Source organism: Condylura cristata, unplaced genomic scaffold, assembly GCF_000260355.1.
Source record: "Condylura cristata isolate star-nosed mole 26May11 unplaced genomic scaffold, ConCri1.0 scaffold00004, whole genome shotgun sequence".
NCBI classification, from domain to species: domain Eukaryota; kingdom Metazoa; phylum Chordata; class Mammalia; order Eulipotyphla; family Talpidae; genus Condylura; species Condylura cristata.
The window spans coordinates 63,188,355-63,210,885 of NW_004567105.1; the positions used below are offsets into that span (position 1 = coordinate 63,188,355).

Consider the following 22,531-nt stretch of genomic DNA (forward strand, 5'->3'; position numbering starts at 1 on the left):
GGAGACTCAAGCTCCAACCCATTCTTCCCCTAATTTGCACTCTGAGCTGGAGACATGGGTTGTGCTCATTCTTAGTTTTTTATAATCACGAAAAGGCAAAACCAAATGCTAATTTAGGGACCATGATGCTCAGCGTTCCTGAGAATTAGCCCATTTAGTATTTCTTCACTATTTTTGAAATAGCATATTGCAATTATTGATGAAAGCAACTATTCATGCTGCAATATTGTGTTTCCAAACAATGAGAGTCCCTGGATCTGCCACCCCAAATCCAGCTGGTGGCTCTAGGGCCGTGCTGGTAGGACCCAGGGCAGAGGGGCCCCACAATCTCTGACAGCCTCTCAGGCTTGAGGTGGGTCTGCTCCTCGTGTCCACGAGCCTGGCCCACCCTGGCTGTGCTGATCCCAGGAACGCTCACCTGCTCCCGGACATGCTTTTTGTATGAAGTCTAAAGAGCGTCAAGACCAACTTTTGGGACGAACAGACCAGAATGACCACTGGCCAGAATGAACTGGCAGGCCAGTGGCCCTGTGTCTCCCCGTCTTTAGCACCTTGCTCTTTCACTGTCCTGGGAGTTAAGCTCACATCAGCACGGGCAGGGGGACCTGTCCCCAGACCCCCGTGACCTCATTGCACACAGGGCCCAGGGAGAGACCTGTCGTTTGCTTTGGCTCAGTGAACCGGCCCTGCGCGGCCCGGGCACCCTCCTATGTGAGCCCTGGCGTGTCACCCAGTGTGTGCCAGATGTATTCTTAGAAGCAGAATTCTGGTTTTTAAAATTTAAAACCAGCTCCTGGATATAAGTTTAGCTTGTTATTGAGGACAAACTATGACATTTTTCAAAGTCAGTTCCCCATCTGCCAATTCATACTGCCACAAAACAGAACGGGGGCAGGAAGTGTGGCCCACTGGCAAGAGGAGGCAGAGGGGCCCTCTGAGGCTGCCGGCTCTGTTTCCTGGGAGCTTTATTGTGGCTTCAGCAAGGGGCAGGAGCGAACCCACAGGCAGCCTGGGGCAGACTGGGCCACCGCTGCTATCCCTGTCCCAGGGCTGATGACCTGGGCTGGGGCTGTGGTCCTCCTTAGACCTTCGACTGACTGGCTGCTGTGCCAACATGTTAGGGGATCCTTATCCCTCCCCTCAGCCTGCCTTTTGTTTGGTCTTCAAGGAACCAGTGGGGGTGGCATCTATTGAGCCACAGGGCGGGGCAAAATTCGTGAGGTCACCGAGCCCTCCATAAAACGAGGTGCAGAGAGGGTGCAGATGGCAGAGCCTCCATGCACGGGAGTCACCCCAGGATCTCAAACATGAGGCTGGTCTTCCCCAGGCTGCTGTTCCTCAGCGCCCTTGGTGAGTATAGGAACCCGTGGTGCACCCCAAGCCGGGCTTGTCCCAGCCCGGCGCCCCTGGGGAGGTCTCTGTGGTTCCTGCACCCTGTGGCTTGGCACCCAGAGCCTGCTGCCAGGGACGCAGAGGGAGCTGGGGCTTGGTCCCGCCCACTGGCCGGGGAGGAGCAGGGTGCCCCTTCGCCGCCCACCAGAGAGCTTGGCAGAGCTCTGAGAGCCTCAAGTGGCCTTCCTGGCCCTGTGCCATTTTGTTCTGCCAAGGCCGCAGTACCCTTAGGCACGTTTTGCATGAGAGAAAAATTAGAATCAGAGAGGGTGAGCAACCTGCCAGAGACACACAGGGAATCCGGTTCTGCTCTTCACTCCTGCAAACGACAGTGGAGTTAGGGCAAGACAAAACCTTTTTGAGTTTCTGTATTTAAAAATTAGTCCAAACTTCTTTCCAGAGTTGTGCGGAGGAAGCAGGTGCCTTTTGCTCAGAATAAGCACAGGTATACGCTTGCCTCCCAGTGCAGAGGGTAGGGGTGGCGGCACCCACCCTCCTGATGGACCCCTCCGTCAGAGGGTGGGAGAGAGAAAGAAATAACTGATTTCCCATTTGACATGTGTCCAGACAAAAAGGCACTAAACAGAAGGGAATGAGCAGTGTTAGTCCTCTACCCAAGTGGAGGGCTAGTGGTGGATACTAGTGATGGAAATGTGTGTGGGGTGGCCTCCTGGAGGGGAGTGGGAGGGCCCAGCAGCAGCAGGAGGGCCGGGAAGGGCTGGGGCCTGGCAAGGGGCGAGGGAGGAGGGAGTCACTGTAGGTGGGGAAGGGCTCTGGTTGTGTCTTCTAGATTTATTGCGAATCCCAGCCTGTGGCCAACACTGCGTGCTGGGGGGGCCGAAGGGACACACCCACTGGGGGCAGTGGCCTGGCGGAGCCACAGTGGAGAGGAGCAGAGATGGAGGCATCTGGAAATTCCATCAGAGGGGGAGGCAGCTTCATCCACGCACAGTAGGTGAGCCCTTACTCGTGGCCTCTCTCTCCCAGGATTGTGTCTGGCTGCTCCTAAGAAAAATGTTCGGTGGTGCACCACCTCACAACCAGAGGCAGAGAAATGCGCTAGATTCCAGCGGAACATGAAAAAAGTGGGCCTCCCCTCTGTCTCCTGTGTGAAGACATCCTCCCAACTTCAGTGTATCCAGGCCATTGCGGTAAGTCAGGGGGAGCGTGACACAGAAACTGTGGGCGGCCTACTCCTGCTTCCCTCCTGGGGCAGCTGTAAGCTGGGGGTAGCTCTTGTCACAGGACATAGTACCGTACTAAAGAGAAAGAGAGAGCTCATGACCTGTGCATGACTTCAGGTTTCTTTTGATTTTTGAGATATAAGCGCTCCTGAAATAGTTTTTTCTCATCCACCCAACAAATATGTTCTGTAAACCTACCTGGTGCCATAGTTGTATGTTCTCGATGTAGCGTAGGGTGGTAACTTGTTTAGGAGTTTTTTTTTTTTATAATATCAAGGGTCACTGTAACATTATTTAGGGTAAAAACTCCAGTTTCATCAGTATTTTAGTTGGTTATTTGGACAGATAGTACCAGCTTTTTTGCTGACTTAAAAATGCAAATTCCGGGCCCTCACTGGTGGTGCAATGGGTTAAAGCACAGCACTATGAAGCTAACTGCAGCCATCTCATGAGTTCGATCCCCGGCCCAGAGGTGACCCACATGGCGCGGCAGACCTCTCCTGACCTGTGTACTGCTCCCCTCAGCAGTGTACTTCGCAGTCTGCCTGTTCTGCTCCCCACTCTGTCTCTGGTGAAGCCTCTCACTGTCTCTGTACCTCTGGCCTGTACCCTAGTTCTGTATTCATAAAAAAAAAATCTTAAAAAAATGCAAATTCCTAGGCCCTGTTTAATCTATTCAACTGGAATAACTGCAAGTGAGGTCACAAAATTTGCCTTCTTTTATTTTTTTTAAGATTTATTGATTTAGGGGCCCTCCCTGGTGGTGCAATGGGTTAGGATGCAACTAGCCTCAGCAGCTTCAGTGCAAGTTAAATCTCCTACCCTGGAGGTGACCCACATGGCGTGACAGACCTCTCCTGACCTGTCAGCTGCTCCCCTCAGCAGTGTACTTCCTCGATCTGATCTGCCTATTCTGCTCCCCACTCTGATAAATCCTCTTACCACCCCTGCACCTCTGGCCTGTACTCCAGTTCTGTATGCATAAATCAATAAATCTTTTAAAAAAAGATTTATCTTTAACAAAGAAGATTTATTTATGCATACAGAACTGGGGTATAGGCCAGAGGTGCAGGGGCGGTGAGAGGACCCACCAGAGACAGAGTGGGGAGCAGAACAGGCAGATCGATGAAGTACAATCTGAGGGGAGCAGTGGGTGGGTCAGGAGAGGTCTGCTGCGCCATGTGGGTCACGTCTGGGATTGGGATGGAACTTGCTCGGAAGTGGCTGCAGCTAGCTTGCAGTGCTGCATCCTAACTGGCTGTGCCCCTGGGAGGGCCAAATGTGCCTTCTTAAAATGATCCCCTACTTGAAGTCATTACTAATACCATACCTCTAAGAAGAGTGGTATGAACAAATGGTTAGCATAAAAAAAGTGTTATTGAAAAACTAGGGGACTGGTTGATGTGCAGAACTGTGGTGGGAAATCTCTTAGCTTTTCAGCAATGGGTGAAATCCTGAGGTAAACTGACAATATTTATAATACAAACATTGAATTGATAGTCATTAAAACAGTTAAACAAGAAGAATCTAGAAAGCACCAGAGTGAGTATCTGACTATTCTGACAATGATTACAACATCCACTCTACAAAGAACTACTTCAAATTGGTAAGGATTGTAAGATCATATGGGAAAAATGACAGGAATAGAGTAGCCAGAGGGAATTAATAATTAATAAACATGCTTGTGAAATGGTCTTAATAATCAAAGAAATATAAGCCTAAATAGCTTGTCAGCACTTGTGTTTTCTAAAGTTATAATAAAATGAAAGTCTGTCCTACTGGTGATTCTACAGTGAACCTAAACCTTATGGCTGTTGGTATTCTCCAATCTCTGTCTGTCCATCTGTCTGTCTTATCTGTCTATCCGTCTATCTGTCTATCCATCTGTTTGTCTGTCTATCTTGGCTATTGACATTAGTAATCTTCTGGAAGGCAGGTTGACCATGCAGCCAGGGTCAGGATAATAAACATGCTTGTTGTCTGGCTTATTCTTTGGGACATGACCTTTTCTAGGTGAGGTCGCCATGGAAACAGATGAGTTCTGACCCAGTCTCTTGTCCCCAGGCAACAGGCATCAGAAGGGAAAAAGCTATGAGGACAAAGCTATCCATGAAAGAGTAATTTTAATAGCAAAAAAGTGCTGGACATTTATGGAATTATTTTATGACTATGGAGCAATTACATGACAATAAAATATTATGCAGTCAGTTAATTCAATAAAGGCTCTACAGAAGTAAGAACATGCAGGCTTTTGTTCTAGGAAGAAAGCAGTCCACAAAATGTGGTCTGTGCCACACTGCAAATGTGAGCATGTGAGATGTTACATGCCCTTAAGGATGAACATGGTTCATTCTTAATAGATATCATTGCTATTCAATAAAAAAAAACTGCTAATAGTAATAACACAGGGGAAAATTCAAAATAAATAAGTTAATATAAATGACTGTGAAGGGCACGTGGTTGGACTGACGTCCGCCAGTAGGCAGGTGACAAAGAAGCCTAGTGACAACCCAGGACTGAAAGCAGTTGGGCTGGTGCCCATCACCCCAAGGGACGGACCTCAGCTGAGCATGGGGACCCTCACTCACTGGAAATGGGTGGGCATGATGGGTCTGCCAGCCACGGAGACCTCCTGCCTCCTGAAACCCCACCTGCCGGGGTGGGGGCAGGGCCCCTGAAGCTGGTCTGGCCTCTTTGCTTTCAGACAAACAAGGCAGATGCTGTGGCCCTGGATGGCAGGTCGTTGTTTGAGGCAGGCCTGGCCCCCTATAACCTGCTCCCTGTTGCGGCCGAGTTCTATGAAACCAGAGCAAGTGAGTTCTCGTTGGGGACTGGCAGCTCGGGTGGCCTTGGCCCTGGGTCTCCATGTAGTTAGATGGGTGAGTCTCAGCGGTGGGACCTTGGGCAGTGTCATGCTGAGGGAACCGAGTCACTGAGACCTCTGGGCCAGATGCTGGCCCACTGGGGGAGGACATGTGTGTGTTTCCTGTAAAAATAGCAGGTTCTGGGCTGTTCCACCACGAAAGCCAGCATTTGGGCCCCTTCCCCTTGGTTTCCCTCTCTCTGGTCCAGGCTAATGGCCTTTAATTCTCCCTCCGTCTCAGAGCCCCAAATCTACAACTATGCCTTGGCCATGGTGAAGAAGGACAGCAGCTTCCAGCTCAACCAACTGCAAGGCGTGAAGTCCTGCTTCCCTGGCACTGGCAGCACCACCGGCTGGCACATCCCTCTGGGGGTGCTTCGTCCACTCCTGAACTGGACAGGACCACCTGAGCCGCTTCAGAGGGGTAAGATCACGGGGGCTGGATTGCGGGTGGTCTCAGGCAGGGGTCTCTCTTCTGCTTGCACACACGAGCCACTTGGAGACCACACAGGCAGCCGAGGGGTGAACCCAGGGTGGGGTGAGGCTTACTGCTGGCCGGTCTATCGCATCAGCAGCCTGGAAGGGGGCCTCCAAGTCGGGTCCTGTCATCTCTGGGTGCCCCAAGAGCTGCCCAGGAGGGTGAGGAGGGTGGGCTCACAGGGGGCCCACGCCAGAGGTGGTCTGGCGGCGGGGCTGGCTCACACGCGCCCATTTCTCTCTGCTCAACAGCGGCGGCCCAGTTCTTCTCCGCCAGTTGTGCTCCCTGTGCAGACGGAAGCCGGTACCTGGGCCTGTGTCGCCTGTGTGCAGGGACAGAGGCGAATAAATGTGCCTGCTCTTCCAAGGAACCCTACTTTGGCGATCTGGGGGCCTTCAAGTGAGTGACCTACCTGTCCTCTGCTCCCCAGGGACCCAGGGCCACATGTCCTCAGTCCAGGAGGCCTTTTCTTCGGCTCCGGGTAGAGCTCGGCCTGCTAGTAGCTTTGGCAGGGGAAGCCCAGTTCTGCGTTGTGTCGATAGAGAAACAGAGTTCAGAGTTGCTGGCTTGTCCAGGCCATGTTCCCCCTTGGCCTTATCTGTGCCCCTCACCCTTGTATCAGCCTGAGGACCGGTCACTTAGCTGTGGCTCCTCCCCCCACCCCCGCCCTGGGTCTCTCTGGCTGACCTCTGCTCCCTCCCTAACACAGAGGGGCTCAGCAGTCTTGTCACACGACAGTGAGTCTCAGGTCCCAGGCTGACACGGGCCCCTCCCCTCTGCTCACGGCCCTGCCGTTCGGCCCTGTGCTGAGGCTGCTGCCAGGGTCCTCCCCCTCTGCCTCCTGGCCCAGGCATGTTTGCAGGAGGCCTCCTCGGTTCTCCCCTAAGCAGCGCTCAGAGAAGGAACCACGCAGCAAAGGATGCTAAGCTTTTACACTGTTTCAACATTTTTACATAGAACGACCACATTTTGGCCTATCAGCCCCTAGAGGGGAAGGCCAGGAATGCCTGGCCTTCCTCAGGAATGCCTGGAGGGGAGCCCTGTTAACCTTCCTAGCTGGGGGAACCCCCAAAGCCATGCCCCTGGGGAAGGAGCAGATGGACATAGGAGACGAGTGCTGGGCCTTGTCCGTGGGAGGCACCGTGCTGAGCTTCTGGGGCCTCCTCATTCCACAGGTGTCTGAAAGACGGGGCTGGAGAAGTGGCTTTTGTCAACGAGAGGGTACTCTTTGGTAAGGACAGGGAGAAGAGCCATGGGTTCTGCCTCCTTTTATTTTATTTTACCATAATTCTGGATATTGACCTGATTTGATTTGTCAGTTATTACTCACTATCATCAAGGTTACGCTATGCTTTTTCACACTGAAGCGACCATTTTCTTGAACTCTTCCATGCGCACTGCCTCTCTCGTCCACCTCACGGACACTGGAGCAGAGGGCCTTAAAGCAGAGATGTGTGCTGTCTCACACAATGTAATGAACAGTGCATGCTTTTAAACTCATGGGAGTTTTCCTGAACACTAGAATGCCATGCTGCTGTCCAGGTTTCTCACTTAGCATTTGTTTTCGAGATTTATCCATGTTGTACACACACGCTAGTCCAGTGGTTACAACCGTAGAGGGTGCTCCGTGGAAGGTGTCCCTGAGGTTTGATACACCCCAGGGATGGTCTAGGTTGGCCTGTCCTTTCCTCTCCATGACTCCAGACAGCTGCGTGGCTCACGCCTGGGTGTGTCCTCCTGTTGTCCTGCTGGAGAATGTCCCTGAAGAGCCACACACTGAAGCACACTTGTACTTTGAATACCTTGCACCCAGGGCCAAGATGGACAGGCCACCACATGCACCCATTTTGCAGAGGGGTAGACTTGGGAACAGACCCAGCCTCCTGACGGGCCAGGCAGCAGCTGCACACAGCCAGGGAAGTCCATGCTCTCTGGTCAGCGGGACACTGGGCTGACCAGGCTTTCTGGGGTCTGTCTTCACCTCTATGTGTGTCCTGGAGCAGTTGGCTGCCTTTCTGAGCCCCAGTTCTGTTGGCTGTGCAAGATGTCTCTTCTTGCTCCGATACTGTGGGGAGAGGGATATAGCTCAGGTGACTGGCACCAGCCCATCTGGGCACCCCCATCACCCCCTTGCCCCCAGAAATCCCGCCAAACAGAGCTGACTGGGACCAGTATGAGCTGCTCTGCCCGGACCGCACCCGGAAGCCCGTGCGTGCATACAAGGACTGCTACCTGGCCCGGGTCCCATCTCACACAGTTGTGACCCGAAGGAGCATCGGCATGGACAGCTTGATCTGGGAGCTTCTCCGCCGGGCACAGGTATCCCTGTCCCTCCCCGGCTTCTTGGATTTCAGCTGGGATGTTCCCTCCCTGACTTCTGCTGCTGCTGAAGTCCTCCTGTGACCTCGCTGCGCTGGGTTTAGAGCCCTGCCTACTGCCTGCCTAGGGTGTACACTGGGGCAGGAAGGCCTCTAGCATTTCCAGCCGGCAGGGCCTTGAGGCCTGGAGCAGAAGCGGGGGGACGAGGATGCCGTAGTCTCAGGACTTGGAGGTGCTTGGAGCTCAGCCATGTTCTGAAGAAACGGCCATAGCTGAACAGCGGGCAGGGGCAGCCTGCCCGCCGCGGGGGAGGTCACCAGGGCTCCCGCTCGGAATCCTCCTGACCTTCCAAAGCCTTTCCCACACTGTTGATTTGTGTCCTCCCTATTTACCACTGACGCCATAATTCTATTTTTCCTTCTCTAGAAGATGTTTGGGAAAGGCAAGTCGTCAGAGTTCGCCCTCTTTGGCTCCTCTCCTGGGCAGGAGGACCTGCTGTTCAAAGACTCTGCCCTTGGGTTTCTGAGGATCCCCTCGAAGATAAATTCCTCCCTGTACCTTGACTTCAGCTTCCTCTCAGCCATGCAGAACCTGAAAGAAAGTGAGTGAGGGCCAGGGCTTGAGGGCGGGGCCGGCTTGGCTGTGTCCCTCCAGCGACGAGCTGCGTAGTGGGGAAAGCCTCCTGGGAGCAGCTTCCTCCTGCCCCAGCTGCACTGTTCTGGCTTCCGCCGCTGGAGGTCTTCAGGTGCTAGGTGGGCGCAGCTGCCAGGGTGGGCTGTGTAACCTGTGTGGGTGTCTTCAAACCAGAGTGTTGGCTCTGCACGAAATCTGCAGCGCGTCCTCTGCACACCAGGCTTCCCAGCCTGGCAGAAAAATCCATTTGCGCCATATGATAAAGTGAGAAATCTAGACAGGGACCAAGAGAGCCCGGATGTCCTGGGGTGCACCTGTGGCTCGCTGGACTGTCGCCCGAGCTCATGTGCTGGGCTGGGCTGGGGACACAGAGGAGGGCCAGCTCAGCTGTGGCTGGTCCTGTCTGGGGAGGCCTCTGGTGAACCGGGAGCAGCAGTGTCCTCGACATAGTTAGGGCGGCGACTGTGGACGTCAGGGGGGCCAGAATTGGGCTCCAAGTACCCTAGGTCATCTTTTGGGGCTGCCTCAGTCCCTGTGCCCCCGAGTCTGTATCCTGTGGGACCGTTATTAGGCAAGTCATTACAGTAAGGACCGGTGTGGATCAGAAGCCACATCTCCAGAGGAAGGAGAGCGAGAAGCAGAGTGGGAAGGTTCCTCCACCGGAAGATGGGTCTGGAAGGCTGAGCAGGAGCGGGGAGGGGCAGGAGGAAGGAGTCCCTGGCTGGTTGGTGGGAGGGTGCGAGCAGGAAGGGCATTCTCAGGGGTCCCGGCTCCGGGGGGTTGGCGGGCCTGGGGACCCTCGGTAAGCGGAGCCCCCGCCGATCGGCTGTGACCCTCCAAGCAGGGCGGCGGTCCGAGCGGCGTGAGCAGGTGGTGTGGTGCGCCGTGGGCCGCCACGAGCTGCGCAAGTGCGCACGGTGGAGCAGCCTGAGCGACGGCAGCGTGGCCTGCGCGACGGCGTCCACCCCCGAGGACTGCATCTCCCTGGTGCTGGTAGGTGCTGCCTGCTCTGGGCCCCGCCGCCGGCCCTGGCTCCTTAACGGCGCTGGGGAGCCACGAGGCACTGCCCAGGGCCAGCAGGGGGGCCAGGGGAGAGCTCCAGGCCAGTGCAGTGAGACACGCCGAGTGGGCAGTGTCAGGGTGTAGTGTGCAAGCAGGCACAGCTTGACGATTTTAGTATGATCTGTAGCAGACACACGCACACACTCCTGCATCTTGCTGGTGTCCACTCCTCCGATCCTAAGAACTGCTGATGATTATGGCAGGTCTCTTGGAGAGTCTAAAAAAGTAGGGTGTAAAATAGTAAAAAGCTGCTTGTGATCTCACAGAGACCCCACGATTAAGGTTTTGTTAACTTTCCATTTTCTCAGCATGTTTATGCCTCTGCTCCTTAGCAAGCTTGAAGTCCTCGTTAACAGGCTATGAGGATCATTTTCCAAAATGAATATATCGTTTTTGAAAAACACTTTAACAATGATTTCAGACCAGTTTTACGTGGACATGGCTCAGTTTGCTCGTGATTGCATTGTGCTTTATCCATTTATTTTGCAATTGTCGATGCCCTAGGATGAGCATCCTTGAATAGAAATCTCTGTCTTCATGGCCAATTATTTTTAATTTAGTCGTAGAATTTTTTACTGGACCAAAGAGGAAATTAAGTGTCTGGATGACTCCATGTTCCATTTTTGGGTGTGGGTCTGTGGGGGGTTGAGTGGGTCATCTGTGCTCAGTGGTTGAAGCTCCTCGGTGTAGCCCTTTGGGTGCCAGTGAGCTGAGCCGAGGTGAGGCCTGGCTTCCTGCTGCTTTTCAGTGAGCTTGGCCCAGGTGGGCATCCCGGCAGTGTTAGGAGTAAGGAAAAGTTTTGATCACAGGATAGAGTGAGTGCAGCTCGGGCCTGTCCTAGCAATGGAGTGATGGCATGGAGCTGGTGGATAAACTGCGCAGACTGTTCACTTTGGGCTCTCAGTTCAACAGCCACGCTCCCTGCTGCTTCTGGGTCATTTTCTGAGAGACAAGTGGGACAGGAAACAGCCTCACTTCTTGCTGGCGATTTGTTTTGTCTTTGCAGAAAGGAGAAGCTGACGCTTTGAGCTTGGATGGAGGCTATATCTATACTGCAGGCAAATGCGGTTTGGTTCCTGTCCTGGCAGAGAACCGAAGTAAGTGTGTGTGTGTGGGGAATGTCCTCACCGGGGAGGGGTAGAGAGGAGTCACCCCACTGATGGGTATACAGGTGGAGACATTAAGGTGCAATGACAGACACATTCAGAAGAGATCAGGCCAGTTCGGGCTGGTGTGTCTGGAGGACAGTCACATTCACTGGGGAGCCTGGGCAAAGTCCATATGAACGGGCTGATTCACTCGCAAAATTTAGTGTGTCGAGAACTGACACGCTGATTGGTTTCCTCGACTTATTTTTACAAATGATTTTAGTAAAGTATAATGATAGGCAGAAAAGCGTGCGTAGTGTGCAGCTGAATGGCACGCCACAGATTGGCCCAGGCCTGGGCACAGTGGGCAGGTCAGGGCACAGCCCTCTTACCCCAGCGAGGGAGATCTCTCTTGACTGTGCTATTTTTGAACTGTGTGAAAGGGTTGTAGTGTCTGCGCTTTTCAAATGTCCCTTGCTCTTCCTGATTTTTGCTATTCATCCATGTCTGAGTGTGTCTGCGACTCATTCCATCTCCTTGGGTGGGATCCTGTGGTGGGATACGGCCACAGTGACTTGTGCGTTCAGCGTGGGTGGACACCTGGGTAGTTCCCAGTTGGTGGCCCTCGTGGCCAGGCTGCCGGGAACCTGTGTCCACATCTGTTGGTGATCACACGGACGCCTGACTGCCACTCGGCCGTGCCCAGTGGTCACGCTCGATTCTCTGCGTTGTTGAACTTTAAACGTTTGTGGCTTCTCAATAAATCCGAATATTTAGTAATCTTCTACTTTTCTTACTTTCTTTCAGAATCCAATAAAAGACAATCAGATTGTGTGCAGAAACCAGATAAAGGTAAGTTGGTCACTGTCAGGGTTAAGGGTAAGTTCTTGTAGTTGGAAAAGGGAGTGGAGGGAATTTGAAAAAGTCATAGAAAGAGATATAAGCACCGAAACTCCCAGTCCTTTCGCAATTCACAGAATTCATAGCTGGGTTGTTAATGATTCTGTTGACTTTCACATTTGGCAGAGAACTTTCACAGAGCTCCTCTTGGGGAGGGAAGGTTGCTACATCCTGGGAATCAGGGATCAGGGGGTCTCAGCAGTGCCCCCCACTCACAGCCACGTGGTGCTGTGGCAGGTCCCACCTGCCCTTGAACCCTGCGCTCTTTGCCAAACCCAGTGCTCTGTGGTCCCATGTGTCCTGCAATTCAGTGCAGTATGTGCTGTTGGTCACGCTAAGTAATCAGCATTTGCTGCTTCAGTAGCCCGTATATAAATAGTGGGTTTATGACTCCTTGACAGCTTTAGTCAGGGACAGGCCCCTGTGGTCATTTAAAGGACCAGCTTTTCTTACTATTTTTTTTTTAAAGATTTATTTTTTTTATTTACTCCTACAGAACTGGGGTACAAGCCAGAAATGCAGAGGGTGAGAGGATTCACCAGGGACAGAGTGGGGAGCAGAACAGGCAGATCGACGAAGTACACTGCTGAGGGGAGCAGCGGGCGGGTCAGGAGAGGTCTGCCACGCCATGTGGTCACCTCCGGGGCAGGGGGTGATTGAACTCATGTTGAAGTGGCTTTAGCTTCTTAGTGCTGTGCTTTAACCCGCTGTGCCACCAGGGAGGGCCTTTTCTTACTATTTTTAAGGTGTATTTCTTACACCTTAGCAGCAACTGAAATATTTTTTGGCTCCTTGACAATGGCCGCTTCTCTGGGGCGTTCCTGGCTGGCGATGCTTCAGGCCCATTTTGACTGGAGTTGTGACAGCTGCACACGAGTCCACAGGCCAGGTGCCCTGGGGGTAAGACTTGCTCTTCTGTCATCCAAGGGTATCTTGGTGTGGCAGTTGTCAGGAAATCAAATGTTGGCCTCACCTGGAATTCTCTAAGAGGCAAGAAGTCCTGTCACACTGCTGTGGGAAGGACCGCAGGTTGGAACATCCCCATGGGCCTGCTCTTCAACCAGACAGGCTCCTGCAAATTTGGTAAGGAGCCCAGGGGTGCTGTGGGCAGGCAGCTCTGGGGTAGGTGCGTTGTGCTATGGAACCCTATGGTGGGGGGCGGGGGCTTGCAGGTTTAGTGTGGCTCACACTCCAAGGTGAACAGTCTGGAATATCAGTCTGCTTCTCTGCACCTAAGCAGATCCAGGTCTGAGTAGCTCATAGGTGCTGGCTTTCTAATTTAGGGACAGGCTCTATCTCTCTCACGACAGTGACTTCTGTTACTATCACAGACTTGGCAAATGAACTCAATTCTTAAACTACACTACAGAAGAAAGACGTCAAGAGTCTTGACTCAACCGGGGCCAATGACCCCTCTCCACCCTTGTACACCCTGGTCAGCATAAGCCACGCCCTACCTGCAAGAGGCCTGGAGACATGGGGGTGTCTGGCACGCCCATGGCTGACCTTTCGGGCTGGTGGCCCCTCTAGTGGATGGGCCTTCACACTGCTCTGCTCCTGTGAGCCAGCTGCGCCCATGCTGCAGTCCCCATGGCTGTCTGAGCTGCAGAGATGCTGCCAGGGTGGCAGTGGGAAGCTCCCCAAACCCTTGCAGAGGTTGGTGCCTAGGGTGGAGGCTCGGGGAAGAAGGCTGCACAAATCTGGCTATATTTGCCACTGTTCACTGGGCTGGGGCTTTCTTGTTATCACTGTCTCCTACCTTCTCAACCCATCTTGATCCATGGTAACTCCTTAATGGGGTAAATCACTGTTGGGTCAGTTCAGATTAGCTTCAAGGACAGAAATGCTCACGTAGTAGAGGCTTAACCAAGGCAGGTGCTTTATGTGAAACCCAGAGGCGGATGGTGCAGAACCACTATGGTGACAACATGGTATCAGGGATGGGGTTTCACACGCCTGGCTGCTCTGACATTTGTGGCTTTCAAGCCGGAGTTCCCCTCACGGGCTCCATCACCACCGGAAGTCCAGTCCCTGCTTCTGCACGCCTCGCGCTGAGTGAAGGAAGGAGAAGAGCAAAAGGCACATGACAACTATCTTTTAAGGTTATTTCCAAGTTGTGGGCACACATGTTCCTGTTCCTATTTCACAAGGCAAGGTTAGCTGCAGGGCTTCTGATAAGACTAGTCTGCATCCCGAGGGGTCTGATGTCCAGATTAAAAGCAGGACATAGAGGGAAGGGACATCATGTCCTGGAGTGGCAGCCAGCAGGCTGTGCCGCAGACGGCCTAGAGGCCTGGGCCCCCGCCATGCGCACAGCCACAGACCCTTCCGGCCCTGGCTCACCTTCCTGTCTCTGCCGGTGCTCTGACTTCTGGTCTCTGGTGGGTCCTGCGGGATGGAGCCTGCCACAACTTGAGATGGTCACTGTGTTCTCTCTGTCCTGGTCAATATAAGAAACCAAAATCAGCTTCCCATTTCGCAGAGACTTCTTGTGTCGACTCAGGAAGAAAGAGTTGACTCCCACGTCTCCTCTTTGCAGATGAGTTCTTTAGCCGAAGCTGTGCTCCTGGGGCTGACCTGAGTTCTAACCTCTGTGCCCTGTGTGTTGGCGATGATCAGGGGGAGCACAGGTGTGCAGCCAACAGCAGCGAGAGGTACCAGGGCTACACTGGGGCTTTCAGGTGAGCACCGGGACCCACCTCCACCTGGCCTCTGGTCCCCCAGGATCTTGCTGTGTTTCCAAGGCCCCAGGGGGGCCTGTCACAGCAGAGTCAGGAGGCGTCCTGGGTAGGCGTGTCTCCTGAAGGGTCAGACCAGTGCGGGCTCCTCCCTCACTCCCACCACCCCACGAAGTGGAGGCTGATGCCGGGCTGTCTGGCCCCAATTCTGCCAGACTCCTCCCTGTGGCCCGGAGCCAAAGTCATTCTCAGTGCGCCTCAATATCTTCATCTTACAAATCAAATATGGCAGCACAAGTTTTATAGGGAAGAATTCTCTCACCCATAGCCACCAGGCTTTCCCCTTACCCTGGTCATCATTGTGTCTTATGTTTCATTTTGCTCTTTGACTATGACACCAGAAATGGCAGAGAAAGCTGCATTATATGGTTATTCTCTAGTAGTGAAGTGAAATGTAAGTCTAAAAATAAGTTTCTGGAATCCATCAGTTATAAGTACTTTGTGATTCACAGTAATTACCCACAACCCGCACTTTACAGTCACATTTAGCCATGCTTCTCAGCAGTACTTTCAGGGGTATTTGAGAGGCAGAAAGATCCCCCAACCCTTTTTCCATTCGCCAAAAATATATTTTACCAGCAGATGGCATCATGCTCTTGAGACTGACAGAGGACACTGGCTTGTGAACATTTTAGTATAAATTCAGTAGCCTTTGCTCCATTCATGGGGTAGGTAACATAGAAGTAAATTTTACTACCCTCCTACTGATTCATAAAAATATTTTGTAAACAATATCTTGAAGGGACAATGGATTTGCAAACAGAAGAGCTGTGATAAGATTCCGTCAGAAATATTGAAAAGACACATTTGAGGAGAATCCAAAGGAATCAAATAGTGTTTTTATTTCCCTCCAAACCTGTGCAAGTTATTTACTTCACTGGAAACACCAACATTTTAGTCTTTCTATTTATATGAAAAGAAAACGCTTTCAATTTTTGTTCAAATCGAATGCAGGAAGCAGAAGTCCTGTTCACTTCTGTTTCTAGCATCGTTATACTGACAGTAGCAGCGGCTTCTTCTGATTTTCCACTATGGAAGGTCTAGCCTCACCTACTGCTTGTGCGCCATTTCCACCCACAGTCACAAAGTTCACCTTGTTGTAGTATCCATAAGGATTACGTCATCTTCAGTGTTACATTATTATGGACACGTATTTTTTTTATGTTAAATATATGGTATAGTTCCCTTACTGTCCACATTTTTGCTTTGCTCTTTATGTTTAATATTTTATATTTCATTTTTATATTTCCTGTGCTTTTAAAAAAAGTCATGAACTCCCCTAATTCGTCTGAAGACCTTGTAGCAACAGAGAGACGTTTCTACCGCAAATAGAAAGGGAGCTGCGTTCCAGGCTACTGTTTCCCTGGGAACGTTGCTCATTGCTCCCAAAAACTCACCTCCTCTTGCCCCTTAGAACTGACTTCTCCAGCCCCCTGCTTGTCTGTGGTCCTGGGGTTCCCCTTTGTCTTACTTAGGGGCCCTGGGCCCTTATTATTTACTTTCTTGGTTTTATGGGAACATTTTGAGAAATAAGCCCTAAGAGTTGCTGTTTTTGAGTATTTAAGTCAGAAAATATCTTTATTTTACCCTTGAAATTGTTTACAGTTTGGCTGGATAAGTTGGAAAACATTTTCCCCAGGAAATGTTTGGCAGAATTCTCATATCTGGGAAATGGCCTCATTACCTATTTTGACCAATTCTCCCATGAGAAACTAGAAAAATGCTGGCTTAAGTGAAGATACGCACAGATTCTTAGGAGCATAGAATAACCGATGAAATAATAAGGGTCGAGTAGATGAAAATCTTGCAGGATGGAATTCAAAGAGCTAAATGGAACTCTTTAGTCCTGAGGAGACTTAGTTACATCTTGTGCCAAATTTGATCCCAGAGTTACATGCCGTTCAGCCAAGAGTGAGATGTTTCTCTAAACACAAGGGTCTCCGGCTGTTTGTCTTTGTTTGGGAGTGAGGCGTCAGCTGACCGCCTGTGACAGCTGCCTCCTGTTGCGTGGTAGGCGCTTCCCAGTAGGGCAGTTGGCTGTAATTTCACACAGAGCACGCAAACACAGACGGGACCCTGGCTGCGCTTTGCTTGGGTTAGTCGGCACCCCCAGAGAAATCGATCCTCGCGTCTGCTTCTTGGGGGCTGAGTGCTGGAAAAACCCTCCAGGCTGGGTTTTCTCTCCATGCTCTGCTCTCAGCCCTGGCCTCTGCCTTCAGCTGTGTGGGTTCCCTCGCCTGCCGTGTCCAGATCCAGCATCTCCGTGAACGCACGTTGGGTCTTCTGCCTCAAGTGTGGGCGACAGTCTTCCGCTGCATGTGCTGGGGGCATCTCAACTGTGCCCTGTCTGCCTGTTCTGCTCCCCACTCTGTCTCTGGTGAATCCTCTCATTCCTCACCCCACACCTCTGGCATAAACCCCAGTTCTTTTATGAATAAAAAACCTTTCAAAAATTAAATAAATCTTAAAAAAATTAAACATACACACACAAATGAAACATCCTGGACGGGCCCCATTCTCACTCTCAGCCACTTTGAGAGGTGCTGCACCAGGATGTGTCTTTCTCGAGCTTTCCTGTTTGAGGTTTGGCGCCTGGCACATCTGCTTTCTTCTGCACTTCCCCACGTCACCTTTCTCTGTTCTGCACAGTTCATTCCCACTCACCCATCTGCTCTCTAAATCCCAGACATTGTCATTATTACCTTCCCTCCCTCCCGGAGGCTTATGGATTTAGAAAGTGTCTCATTAATGTCATTGCATCGAGATTTCAGGAGGGGAGGTGTTCATATTTGTTCAGTCTGCCCTTTGTATTCACAAGTTCCTGGAAATGTTTATCTGTGTCTTTTCCATGTTTACCTCTGTGCTTCAGATTTAGAAGGATATAAATATTTATGAAACGTCTAATAGTTTACCTTCAATGATAATTTATTGTCTGGATCATTTTAGGTGCCTGGTCAGTGATGCGGGAGACGTTGCCTTCGTGAAAGACAGTACTGTGCTGGACAACACCAATGGTAGGTGAGGCGGCCTCTCTCCAGAGCAGTCTGGCATTCCTGCATGTCCTAGTGCTCCGATTTGCCATCAGGAAGCTTTTTCACAATTTGGATTACGTTGATTGCGTCGCTTGGATTTTGAAACAGATTCCCAGCAGATGCAGAGGAAAGCGGTCATCCCCCGCCCATGTTTAAGTGACACTGGCGCCCTGATCTCTAGGGGAAGATAAGTGTTACTCAGACGTGCTCTTTGGTCACCCTCAACTTTCCGCCTTGTTCCTTCAGTGAATCTGCAGTAACAACTGGTCCTCCTGCCTCCGCCGGACCTTCGGAGACTAAGGCCAAGACAATGAGTGGAGTGTTTTCTTCAGGGAAGAGGACAAAAGGACAAACAAACAGGGGCTTAACAGACAGCCTGTCATTTTGCAAACACACAGACATGTAATAATGACACTTTTAATTTGTGAAGTCTTAACATCAGTGTCAAATTCAGTGATAAGCTTCTCTGGCATTTTAGATTATTTTATTGGAATGAACTAAAATATCCACATGAACTGAACTTACAAGTTCCTGTTTTTCTTATCTGGTCACACTAAGGGTATTTGAGTACACAAGGAAGGAGAAAACCATTTTCTCATGAGCATAAAGCAGCTATTTCTCTTTTTCTGGAACTCACTGGAAAATAAGGCACAGGTGGAGACTTCCCTTTAAAAAAATCTTAAAATTTAGCAGCCTTATTGAGACATAATTCACATACTATAATACCCACCCACTCCCAGTGTACAACTCATTGTATATTTACAGAGCTGTGCTACTGCTGACAACCCAATTCTAGAATGTTCATACCACCGCATAAAGAAACCCTGAGCCTATGCCTATTTAGTGTTACTTTCCTGTTCAACCCCCTTCTGTCTCCATAGATTTTCCCATGGGTGTGCCACATAGATGGAATCCTACAAAATGTGGCCTTTTGTGTTGGCCTTTTCATCATGTTTTCAAGGTGCCTCCATATAACAGCAATAGCAGTACTTTTTTTAATAGCACAATATATTTTAATAGGAGACTTATAGGAGCAGCATAAAAGACAGACAACATTAAAAATGCGTACTTGCATGGAGGACAATTCAGTTAGAAAAGTATAGTGTGGGATGGAATCTACTGTGTGGTAAAAATGCCCCAGACCCCATTTATAATAGTTGCTGTCAACACTGTCCCTGCTTTTATTGCTGAGAAATACCCCATTGCATGGTATAGCAGTTAGGTTTGATATGTTTGAGGTCTGCATAGCATGCACAGGGCGAAGCTTTCTTCTTTCTCCATGGCATCACTGCAGCCCCAGGTGGGCAATTCAGGAGGTCAGGGGCTAGGTACCAACACAGAAAGGGCCCTCTGACCAAGCCCTGCATGTATGACTGAGGTCAGCTCCTTTCTGGCTCCAGGAAAGAACACTGAGGCGTGGGCTAAGGATCTGAAGCTGGAGGACTTCGAGCTGCTGTGCCTTGATGGCTCCCGCAAGCCTGTGACGGAGGCACAGAACTGCTATCTGGCTGTCGCCCCTAGTCATGCCGTGGTATCTCGCAGAGAAAAGGCAGAGCTGGTGGAACAGGTGATGCTCCGGCAACAGGTATGGGCCACAGCGCCTCAGGCTCTTTCTGAACTCAAGGGTTTCTGTCTGTGGGGTGGCCCCTGCCAGGGGAGTCAGCCCACAAGCGTCTTTCTCTCTAGTTGCTGCTGGAAGCCAGCGGTCTTGTGTCTGCTTCATGCTGTGGGCCACCCCACAGACTCCATGGGGGAGCAGAGGTCTGGCACTGGGCTTTGTGGCACTGATGTTCCTTCCGCCTGCGGGCTTATGCTCCCGGGGCCAACCTCAGAGAAGGCTGCTCTCCCTGTCTCTCCTTTTTCTCTGCAGCAGAGGAGAGGAGTGACCCATCCTCCCACAGAGCTTAGTAGGAGGGGTGGTTGTGGTTTACCCTGGGCCCACTAAGCAGTGTTCTGGATTGTTTGCATATGAATTTCCACCGACAATACACGCAGAACTTGCAAAGCTTTGAGGTCATTTATGTGGTTTGAAGAAAATCCTATAATTTCTTTAGTGTTTGTGACTCTATTAGAACTGCTAGTTTTACATTGGAATATCGCATGTCAGGTGTGCTTTAAAGAGTGCTTCGTTATTCCTTGGGGTGGAGGCCCATAGCGTCAGGAGCCCTCACGCTGCACACTCACTGGGCCTGTGAGAATCTCCTGTCATCGAGGTGTCTGATTCTCACAGCTCGCCCTGGACCTGGAGGGGAAACTCAGCTGAGGGAGCTGGGCCATCTGCCCAAAGCAGTGACCTGGTTAGTGGCAGGGAAGATTCTCAGAAGAGCTGGTCTTTTGGAATATTTGAAGGTGATTAACTTTGGGGGACAGATCTCAAAAATCCCCCGCTGTCACCTAGTTACCCATAAGAACTTCTAAAGGGAAGAAACCACAGACAAAGAAGAAAGGATATTTGAGCTCTGGTATATGGGTGATGCGTGCAGTTAGCTTTGCTGTGTGATGTGTAGGAAAGCTCTAAAGGGAGTAAGTTCTGAGAGTTCTTGTCTCGTGGAGAAATTTCTTTTCCTTTTCTTCTTACTGTATCTGTATGAGAAGATGAGTATGAACTGAATCTACTTTTGCAGTCATTTTACAACATATAAAAATGAAGCATAAGGCTCAAATGCCTTAAACTTATAAGATGAGGTATGCCAATTATTTCTCCATAAAATTGGAGGGCAGTGAGTGACGCCAGGCTCACCATCCAAGGGCCGAGCATGGATGAAAGGAGTGTCCATGGCTTTCCCTGACCATAAACAAGCCTGCTTAGCCTTGGCCACTCATTGTTCGTTCCTTGACACAGGCTCGTTTTGGAAGAAACGGACGTGACTGCCCCGGGAAGTTTTGCTTATTCCAATCTGAAACCAAAAACCTTTTGTTCAACGATAACACAGAGTGTCTGGCCAGACTCCAAGGCAAAACAACATATGAAAAGTACTTGGGACAAGAATATGTCACAGCTGTCGCTAATCTGAAACGATGCTCTACCCCCCGTAAGTGTGGATGGAACCCAGCGGTATCCCCGAGAAAGTTCAGGGGTGAAGGTAAAAGGTAGAAGGACCAAACAGAATTGTGTATGTATATGAGTCTCTACACCACAGGGCATTGCCACCTCTTCGATGAGCTCAAAGAATTAGAGGCTATAGCATAAAGGCGTAGATAGTAAGTAACGCCAGATAGTGACAACCTTAAAGATTTTAGAAACTGAGAATTTGCTTTATTCAGTGAAAACGAACTGTTTGTGTGTATACAAATGTATACTTGTAACACATGTGCACATACACATGTTATGAGTAGATCCACCTGTCTGTACATATAGGTCCAGACTTATCTGTTGAGGTATGACTGATCTTAGTACATGCAGTTCACACCAAGCAGGGCTCAGCAAGTATATGTGAATGAACGGGGGACTCCCCGCTGCTGGATGAGGAGCTGGTGCAATGTGAGTGTGGCGAGCCCTTACTCAGTGGAGGGAAGTCAGAGGAGAGGCTGTTAGCATCCTTCTTGATTGATTCATTGACTTTCCAAAAAAGAAATCAGTTTCTGAGTCTCCTGCCTTGCTGTGTCCCACAGAGCTTCTGGAAGGCTGCGCCTCCTTGAGTGGGTAGGACCCCAGAAGATGGCCCAGTCTCTGCGAGGGTGCCCCAACCCTTGGCGCTCCCTGTCCTTACCCCAGTGCAGTGACTTTCTTCTCCCTCCTGAAGGTGGATTGGCTGCTTCACCTGTTTTGCAGTACCCTGCTGTCCTCTCACAAGAAATAAAGTAATAAATGCGGTAAATGCGGTTGGCTTCCATTCCTTATCAAACTTCATCTTTTCCAGAATTTTATACTGAAAGCATGTGTCTGATCAAATACCTGGAGTGGAAATTTCCTTCCAAGTTTCCCAGACCCGACCCAACTCCTCCTCTTTCCTGCAGTTTTGGGTACGATGTCCCGTGGTCTGGTACCCAAGGAAAGGCCATTTCCCCGGGGGCATCTGGTTGGTTGTTCATGGTTGTCTGTGTGTGTGTGCACATGCCTGTGAGTGTGCAGGGTGTACGTGAGTGTGAGTGCATGAGTGTGTGCGTGTGAGTGTGCTCTTGTGAATAACGGTGCCTGTGGTGGTGTATGGGAATGTGTGTGTGTGGTCTGTGTGTTTCTAGGGCAGGGAGGGAGTAAGAATCAGGGGATCAGTGAAGAGACAGGGGATCAGTATCAAGAGGACCTGTACTTGGTATTTTGAATAAATGATGTCACGTAGAGAAATTGTACCTAGGGATGTCCCCAGGTCTTTTAGTCAAATAAACTGGACATGATCCTGGAGCAGCCACAGGAGGCCGTGTGGGGGGAGGGGACCTGTGAGAACTGGATTTTGAGCACCAGCCAGGCACGGGCTGACTCTGCGGATGAGTGAGGAAAAGTACTATGTGGCCAGTACCACTTAGGCCGGTCATTGAGCTCCTCACTCAACCTTGTGGGGTTCAGCGGCAGTGTGCGGGAGGCACCCAGGCTGTGGTCTCAGACAGCGAGGCCAGATGGCTTCATGAGGCCCCATGGGAAGAGACAGCCAGCCTTTCCCATTGGCTCAGAACAGGCACGGGGAGGCCTCTGGGGAAGTGACTCACCCCTTCTCAGGCCATACGGAGGGCAAGATCAAGGGATTTAGAATCTGAAATTTGGATCAAAGCTTTTCTTCTCTTAGATGTGCCAGAAATGGTTCTTTGAAGAATTTTGCTTTTCTCACTGGCTATAAATAGCGGCTAAGGGGTGCCCTGATCTTAGGGCCCATCTTCCCAGCCCTGTGAGCTGTTGTGAAAACCCCA

The 22,531-nt window shown here is 50.8% G+C and overlaps 1 protein-coding gene across 2 annotated transcripts; it reads left to right on the forward strand.

Annotated features, from left to right (window-relative positions):
* The first annotated feature begins 1,289 nt into the window (after positions 1 to 1,289).
* Positions 1,290 to 21,502, forward strand: LTF (lactotransferrin). 2 transcript variants are annotated; one of them, XM_012720617.1, is made up of 17 exons: positions 1,290 to 1,350; positions 2,380 to 2,543; positions 5,281 to 5,389; positions 5,681 to 5,863; positions 6,169 to 6,316; positions 7,093 to 7,148; positions 8,058 to 8,236; positions 8,663 to 8,837; positions 9,711 to 9,862; positions 10,938 to 11,028; positions 11,827 to 11,871; positions 12,847 to 13,002; positions 14,459 to 14,600; positions 17,604 to 17,671; positions 19,090 to 19,274; positions 20,532 to 20,721; positions 21,302 to 21,502. In XM_012720617.1, exons 1-17 carry the CDS (start codon positions 1,308 to 1,310, stop codon positions 21,334 to 21,336), a joined length of 2,121 nt encoding a protein of 706 aa, XP_012576071.1. In that variant the 5' UTR covers positions 1,290 to 1,307; the 3' UTR covers positions 21,337 to 21,502. The 2 variants fall into 2 exon arrangements, with proteins under 2 accessions (XP_012576071.1, XP_012576072.1); XM_012720618.1 differs by having other exon boundaries at positions 9,714 to 9,862.
* The last annotated feature ends 1,029 nt before the right edge of the window (positions 21,503 to 22,531 follow it).

Excerpts from the sequence above, each read along its gene's own strand:
- LTF (XM_012720617.1), top strand. The coding sequence starts at position 1,308 with ATGAGGCTGGTCTTCCCCAGGCTGCTGTTCCTCAGCGCCCTTG. Across the intron at positions 1,351-2,379 it reads GCTGTTCCTCAGCGCCCTTG|GATTGTGTCTGGCTGCTCCT; the intron begins GTGAGTATAGGA and ends TCTCTCTCCCAG. Across the intron at positions 11,029-11,826 it reads TGTCCTGGCAGAGAACCGAA|AATCCAATAAAAGACAATCA; the intron begins GTAAGTGTGTGT and ends ACTTTCTTTCAG.